The 8578-nt window shown below is 42.2% G+C and overlaps 1 protein-coding gene across 4 annotated transcripts in view; it reads right to left on the bottom strand.

The window, feature by feature from the left end:
• Window positions 1-520: 520 nt before the first annotated feature.
• Window positions 521-8578, bottom strand: part of pcdh19 (protocadherin 19) — a 184119-nt gene continuing 176061 nt past the window's right edge. For all 4 annotated transcript variants that reach the window (XM_061976702.1, XM_061976703.1, XM_061976699.1 and 1 more), the window contains exon 5: window positions 521-2737. In XM_061976702.1, coding sequence (XP_061832686.1) covers window positions 2172-2737 — 566 coding nt within the window. In that variant the 3' untranslated portion in view covers window positions 521-2171. The remainder of the gene's footprint in view (window positions 2738-8578) is intronic.

The raw sequence follows: 8578 nt of genomic DNA, 5'->3' as shown, positions 1-8578 counted from the left end.
ATATATATACTTGCAGTGTGTATATTGTACATATTACATATTGTGTCTGTTACTACATTATATATATACTTGCAGTGTGTATAAAAAATGTTGATGGAGGGTTTTGAAGTGGTTTTAGAGGCTTTGAAGGCTACAACAGTGACTCCTAGATGCCTCATCTTTCTCGTCCCTCATAATGATTGTGAACGATAGGCAACATTCCAAAAAAAAAAGAAGTGCAGTCCCCCTTCAAGTACTTGTTAAATTGGCCTTGGGTGAGCTCTCAGGTTTATCTGGCAATGTGTTGCTTCTCGCAAAGTTTGAGTTCATGAAGCGTTCCAGTAACGACGCCACAGAATCCGACTCTCCGGCTCCTCCCACCAGCAGCTTCCTTGATGTAAAGCGCTGCATTGCCGAGGGAAAATGCCCACTCAGTGGCTTGAAGCGCAGACATTGTCTCCTAATGAGCACACTGGACTTTTTCTTCTTTTGGACTTGGTGTGTGTGTGTGCAGAAAAGACCAGAAACCAAGCAGAGCACATTTAATAGTTTAATTATAAGCTGCTGTATACATTCAGTGATTATTCCGATGTTCATTTTGCCAGAAGCCAAGGGTGAGACCAGCAAAACATTCAGCTACAAGATCTAGTTTTTTTTTGTTTGTTTGTTTTTAGTATGTGTGCAGTCCGTTTACTTCCAGTCACATGTTCCACGTTGTACATCATTTACCGCAAAGCAACATAAAAAACGCACATCATGTGCTGCAGGCCTCGTTCCAGAATGACACCGTTTTTCCTCGCCTGCTGCGCCGCTTTTGAAAGGGCTGGGCGGGCAGTCGTGTTTATATCACTATGGTCAAAACTTTATATATCAAACTCAACACAGATGGAGAAAACAAAAAACAAAAAAAAGGTTGAAGGTTTAGAAATTAAAAGTTTTTCCTAAACTTGTCTGGGGCTAAGTAAGGCGCCTGGTGGAACCCCATATTCAAGATGTGCGATCTTTTATTCATTTTTTTGGTTTCTTTTGCCATCTCACTCTAAGCTCATTGAACTGACACATTAATTGGTGCGGAAATAGAATTTTTTTTTTTTTTTTTTTTTTTTTTTACATTTTTTTTTTTTTTTTACATTTTCTAGTAGCCCACACAGAAACTTGATGGCACAAGAACTGACCAATGAGAAACTCTTTACAACAAGTCAACAGTTTCCAGGGGGGGAGGTAACACAGTAAACTAAAAAAACAAAACAACCCAAAAACAGTTCATTTTCAAAACAAAAGAGGTTCAATATAAAAGCAAAGAACAAAAAAGCAAGTTAATTTCAAGTATAACTTACTCATAGAATAACTACACATCATTAAATATTCTCATTATACATTTTTTAAATTATTTATAAAATATATTTTGGCATTTTTTTCAATTTTGTGTTTGTGTAACAAACGCTACCGTAGCTTCAGTCGAACACCAATGTTTATGTTTATTATCTTTTCAATTTGTTAAAAGCAAACATTTAAAGGGATTGTCACGTTACAACAGGTTAATAAAAATGATAAAGAGTTCCACAGAGCAAGACAAGAGTGACGATCCCCTTCTAAACCTAGCCCCGTAGTCCAAAAGTCGGAAAATAGGGTACGAGACCGGAGGCTACAATCAAGACGTGGCGCGGTCCGGCCAGGTCCGTCCGTTTTTCGGATCTCGGAGAGCTTTTCCCTGATCCGCGTCTTTTTTTTTCCCCCTCACGTCGACAGAGCTCACTATACAAAAAGGAACGCCGATTTTGGCAGCGGGGGACTGCAAAAACCAAAGAAGGCCAATATTTAACGGTGATAGAAAAGTCGTGGGGGGGGGGAAAGGCATATCTGTATGCTGCCGTGGTCCACGCCTTGTCCTGCTTTGGCGTCAGGGCCGGCGAGCTCCGAGAGCCAACGTCCGTGCAGTCGACGCCAACCTTGCCTGTCCGGTTGGCGGAAAAACGGGGAGAAATCAAAGGCGAAAACGGGGTCGGGGGAAGTACAGCGACTACGACAAAGCCACATCCACTACCTTGGCATGAGCACACAACCAGCTGCAGCACACTCCTGGACGTTGCAGACTGCCAATGTCTGGTCTGGTCCCACGCTCCTCACGGCTATTGCAGGATATATATATTTATTTATAGGTGAGTTTGCGTGAAAGGGGCGGCGGAAGCGGGCTAGAGGACGATGTCCTTCAAGCGCTTGCTGCCGGGGGACTCCTTGTCGCGGCAGTCGTGGAGAAGCGTGTTGATCTCCCGCACAGACGGCTCACTGTCCTTCCCCTCCGGCTGCCGGAGCAGGCTGTGGTTGGCGATGCGCTCGGCGTCGCGGCATTTCAGCGTGTTGTAGGCGGACGAGGGCTTGGCCGCCGGGCTCTTCAGGTGCACGGGGGAGGTGACGGGGCTGGCCGCCTCCCGCCCGTTGCCGGCCTCGCGCACCGCCCCGCCGTTGGCCTTGGGGCTGCACACCTGCGGCTCCTGAGTCCGCTTCCCCTTGGCGTCGCCCCGCTCCGCGTCCTCGTGGCCGTCCTTGCCGAAGGTGGCAAAAGTCCTTTTCGCCGTGCCGTCCTCGTAGTGGGGGGCGTCCACCGTGGTGGCCTCGATGGACAGGGCGATGACGTTGCGGGCGTGCTCGGGCGACTTGACGCGCGCCGGGATGGGGACGCGCGGCATCCAGCAGCGGTCCGAGTGTCCGAGGATGCGGCACTCGTCTTGGCAGTGGAAGCCCTCGGCGGGATCGCCGCCTAGAAAACACAGAAAATAACTTTGTTGGATGTGTCAAGATAACTTTCAGTCAATGAGAAAACGAGACAGGATCGTTATTTTGGGGGACGGCGTGGCGCAGTTGGGAGAGTGGCCGTGCCAGCAACCTGAGGGTTCGTGGTTCGATCCCCACCTTCACCAACCTCGTCACAACCGTTGTGTCCTTAAAGGCCTACTGAAACCCACTACTACCGACCACGCAGTCTGATAGTTTATATATCAATGATGAAATCTTAACATTGCAACACATGCCAATACGGCCGGGTTAGCTTACTAAAGTGCAATTTTAAATTCCGCGCGAAATATCCTGCTGAAAAGGTCTCGGTATGATGACGCCTGCGCGTGACGTCACGGATTGTAGAGGACATTTTGGGACAGCATGGTGGCCAGCTTTTAAGTCGTCTGTTTTCATCGCAAAATTCCACAGTATTCTGGACATCTGTGTTGGTGAATCTTTTGCAATTTGTTCAGTAAACAATGGAGACAGCCAAGAAGAAAGCTGTAGGTGGGAAGCGGTGTATTGCGGCAGGTGTTGTGCCGAATAACGCACCCCCGCCGTAGAATGCACCCCCTGACTGTTGTGCCGGATAACACAGCCGGTGTTTCATTGTTTACATTCCCGAAAGATGACAGTCAAGCTTTACCATTGGCCTGTGGAGAACTGGAACAACAGACACTCTTACCAGGAGGACTATTGAGTTTGATATGCAGACGTGGTACCGTGAGTACGCATGCAGCTGCGGCTTCCAAACATTTGATCGCTTGCCCGTACGTGCGTGCCGCTATGTGCATGTCACGTACGTAACTTTGGGGACTTTGGGGAAATATTTGTGTTGTATGAACTTTGGGGAGGTGAACAATACTTTGGGCTGTGGGATTGAGTGTGTTGTTCAGGTGTTTGAGTTGCATTGGCGGGTTATATGGACGGGATGGGGGAGGTGTTTGTTATGCGGGATTAATTTGTGGCATAATAAATATAAGCCTGGTTGTGTTGTGGCTAATAGAGTATATATATGTCTTGTGTTTATTTACTATTTTAGTCATTCCCAGCTGAATATCAGGTCCCACCCGCCTCTCACAGCATCTTATATATATATGTGTATATATATTTATGTACATATATACATATATGTATGTGTGTGTGTGTGTGTGTGTGTATATATATATATATATATATAAATATATATATAAATATATATATATATATATTCATGTACATATATATATTATTACTACTATTATGTGTGTACTGCAAAAATGAAATACAAATAATTAAATATGAAATGAAATAAAAGCATACAATAGTAATCATAATAGTACTAATAAGAGCATAAAATTTAATAAAAACAATAGGATAAAAAAATTAAGAACCGAAGAAGAAATTAAAGATATTTACTAAAACTCCCCTTGAACAACTTTTGTTAATATCAATACAAATGTATTTCTGTCTTTTTAAGTTTGGTATTAATTCATCTTTGGGACATATATTTATTTTAGCAATAGTGTGCTCGAGATTTTTTAACATGTTCCAAAATAAATTAACTCACTCACAATATATCTTACTATTCTTAGCAAATATGCATATTTATTCCTTCTAAATAAAAGTAAAAAATAAAATAAAATAAAAAAAATGTTGAACTTGTTGAACAGTCTCGGAAAAAACAAGGTACATTATTTCAAGTATTCTCCAGATTTGGAAGACTCCACTCCAGAAAATGACAACATACTTTGCAAGTGCAGTATTTTTGCCATATATCCGGACTATAATTTCTATGCAAATGAGCATGCTCACAACTCTTATCAGTTCCTTGTAATTAGTTGTTGTTGTTGTTCTCAGTGGCAGGGGCGGATGAAGCGAGGCGATCAGATATCACACAAAGAGGCAGCAGACAGGTTCCGGTGTCGTCGCTCGGGTTCCTCCCGCTCTTATGAGTCCGTCATCTGGCACCGACTCATTAATACGTAATGACACTGTACGCTGGGGTGAATACGAGCTCGCGTCGGCAGTCTGCCTTATCTTCAAGGGGGAAGCATTTCCAAACATTGTTGGAATACTTGACAGGATGGATTAAAACGTGTTGAGTTGATGGAAAGCTGCTTTTGAAGATGATTGATTTCTATCAGTGATGGATTGAATAGACTGCAAAGACAAGATATTTAACGTTCAAACTGGAAAACTTTATGCAAATATTAACTCGTTTTAAATTTGATGCCTGCAACATGTTTAAAAAAAGCTGGCACAAGTGGCAAGAAAGACTGAGAAACTTGAGGAATGCTCATCAAACACTTATTTGGAACATCCCACAGGTGAACAGGCTAATTGGGAACAAGTGGGTGCCATGATTGGGTATTAAAGTAGATTCCATGAAATGCTCAGTCATTCACAAACAAGGATGGGGCGAGGGTCACCACTTTGTGAACAAATGCGTGAGCAAATTGTTGAACAGTTTAAGAACAACATTTTTCAATGAGCTATTGCAAGGAATTTAGGGATTTCACCATCTACGGTCCGAAATATCATCAAAAGGTTCAGAAAATCTGGAGAAATCACTGCACGTAACATTGAATCCCCTTACCCTTGAATCCTTCAGGCGGTACTGCATCAAAAACCGACATCAGTGTGTAAAGGATATCACCACATGGGCTCAGGAACACTTCAGAAAACCACTGTCAGTAGCTACAGTTTGTCGCTACATCTGAAAGTGCAAGTTAAAACTCTACTGTGCAAAGCCAAAGCCATTTATCAACAACACCCAGAAACGCCGCCGGCTTCGCTGGGCCCGAGCTCATCTAAGATGGACTGATGCAAAGTGGAAAAGTGTTCTGTGGTCTGACGAGTCCACATTTCAAATTGTTTTTGGAAACTGTGGACGTCGTGTCCTCCGTACCAAAGAGGAAAAGAACCATCCGGATTGTTATAGGCGCAAAGTTCGAAACCCAGCATCAGTGATGGTATGGGGGTGTATTAGTGCCCAAGGCCTGTGTAACTTACACATCTGTGAAGGCACCATTAATGCTGAAAGGTACATACAGGTTTTGGAGCAACATATGTTGCCATCCAAGCAACGTTATCATGGACGCCCCTGCTTATTTCAGCAAGACAATGCCAAGCCACGTGTTACAACAGCGTGGCCGGGTAGTAAATGAGTGCGGATATGCCTATAACAATCCGGATAGTTATTTTCCTCTTTGGTCCGGAGGACACGAAGTCCACAGTTTCCAAAAACAATTTGAAATGTGGACTTGTCAGACCACAGAACACTTTTCCACTTTGTATCAGTCCATCTTAGATGAGCTCAGGCCCAGCGAAGCCGACGGCGTTTCTGGGTGTTGTTGATAAACGGTTTCCGCCTTGCATAGGAGAGTTTTAACTTGCACTTAAAGATGTAGCGACAAACTGTAGTTACTGACAGTGGGTTTCTGAAGAGTTCCTGAGCCCATGTAATGATATCCTTTACACACTGATGACGCTTGTTGATGCAGTACAGCCTGAGGGATCGAAGGTCACGGGCTTAGCTGCTTACGTGCAGTGATTTCTCCAGATTCTCTGAACCCTTTGATGATATTATATTATATATATTTTATATATATTATATATATTTTTATATTTTTATATTTTTATATATTTGCACATTGTTTTTCTAGCATGCACACATCGCACTGTATGGAATGGCCTCAATCTCGTTACCTTGCGTAATGACAATAAAGCTGATTCTGATTCTGATTCTGATATTACGGACCGTAGATGGTGAAATCCCTAAATTCCTTGCAATAGCTGGTTGAGAAAGGTTTTTCATAAACTGTTCAACAATTTGCTCACGCATTTGTTGACGAAGTGGTGACCCTCGCCCCATCCTTGTTTGTGAATGACTGAGAATTTTGTGGAATCTACTTTTATACCCAATCATGGCACTCACCTGTTCCCAATTTGCCTGTTCACCTGTGGGATGTTCCAAATACATGTTTGATGAGCATTCCTCAACTTTATTAGTATTTATTGCCACCTTTCCCAACTTCTTTGTCACGTGTTGCTGGCATCAAATTCTAAAGTTAATGATTATTTGCAAAAAAAAAAATGTTTATCAGTTTGAACATCAAATATGTTGTCTTTGTAGCATATTCAACTGAATATGGGTTGAAAAGGATTTGCAAATCATTGTATTCCGTTTATATTTACATCTAATACAATTTCCCAACTCATATGGAAACAGGGTTTGTATTTTATTTGCAGGTATAAGATGACCGACCATTATGAAACACCAACACCGTATCAGTGCCGTGTCTATACAGCTAGTGAGTGTGCCGTACACTCATATACCCTGTAAACGCAAATGATTTTTCACCTTCCTAATCAGCATGGATACTGGAGCATGTCATTTCACAGGAAAACAATTAAATGTATTTTCCGCAGTGTGAAATGACATTTGCATGGCCTCTGATTGGAGCTGCACTGGCGGCAATCAAGCAGACTCGGGGTATGTAACTGGGGGGGTTTTGTACGGCCAAGTGGGATCCAATCAGAAGGCCTCCCAAAAAATGTAATCACAATAAAATGCCATTTATTGGAGCTACAATAGCAGGTTGATTTCGGGAAAACCCCCGCGATAATGCCGGGTCTTTGATTTAACCCGACCCTGTTTGTGGTGGTCAGGTCTTAGTCCGTGGGTAAGGTGAGCCTGAAAAGCATCGCATATGACCAGTTTGACAGGGGATGGAGGTAAACTGTCAATAGGAGCTGATACCAGTGCTGTGGAGTGTCACCTCATGGACTAGGTTCCTAATCATGTGACTCAGAGAGGAACCTGCGGGCCTGAACCGACAACAAATGGAGACATGTCGAGGAAAGGATGGAAGCTTGAGGCAAATGTCCAACTTTTTGACTTTTTGTCAAGTTTGGGGGGTGGGTAGGATCTAGGGTTGTACGGTATACCGGTATTAGTATAGTACCGTGATACTAATGAATCATTTTCGGTACTATACCGCCTCTGAAAAGTGTAACCAAACGCCATTGGTGTTCCACTGTAATGATACCAAGTACAGGAGCGTATCTAGTCAATACTACTATGATTAGATCGATATATCGTCTTTCGTTTGTTTTTTTATTTATATTGTGTTTATAAACTCAAAAAATATGTCCCAGGACACATGAGGACTTTGAATATGACGTGTAACTACTTGGTATCGGATTGATACCCAAATTTGTGGTATCATCCAAAACTAATGTAAAGTATCAAACAACAGAAGAATAAGTGATTATTACATTTTAACAGAAGTGTAGATAGAACATGTTAAAAGAGAAAGTAAGCAGATATTAACAGTAAATGAATAAGTAGATTAATAATTCATTTTCTACCACTTGTCCTTAATAATGACAAAATAATAGGTAGATAAATGACACAATATGTTACTGCATATGTCAGCAGCTAAATTAGGAGCCTTTGTTTGTTTACTTACTACTAATAGACAAGTTGTCTTGTATGTTCACTATTTTATTTGAGGACAAACTTGCAATATGTCATGTCTGTGTGATCATGTTTTGTTTTAGTCATGTTGGGTTTTGTTTTTGGACTTTTTGTGCACTTTTGTTTGTTTTGTCACCATAGCAACCATTAGTTTTCACCTGTCACATCACGCACCTGTTTCATGTTTTGAGTCACGCACCTGTTTTCACTAATCATGTCTGTAGTATTTAAGTTCATTGTTTTCAGTTTGTCTTTCTGGCGACATCCGGATTCATACCCCTGTCACACTCTGTTTACCTCTGCGCACGTCATAGTCCATGCCAAGTAAGTTTTTGTTTATTAATGCCACAGTTAGTGTTT

The sequence above is a fragment of the Nerophis lumbriciformis genome, linkage group LG16 (assembly GCF_033978685.3).
Source record: "Nerophis lumbriciformis linkage group LG16, RoL_Nlum_v2.1, whole genome shotgun sequence".
Lineage (NCBI taxonomy): Eukaryota > Metazoa > Chordata > Actinopteri > Syngnathiformes > Syngnathidae > Nerophis > Nerophis lumbriciformis.
Note: the sequence above shows the minus strand (reverse complement) of the source record. Positions and strands in the feature narration are given on the sequence as shown.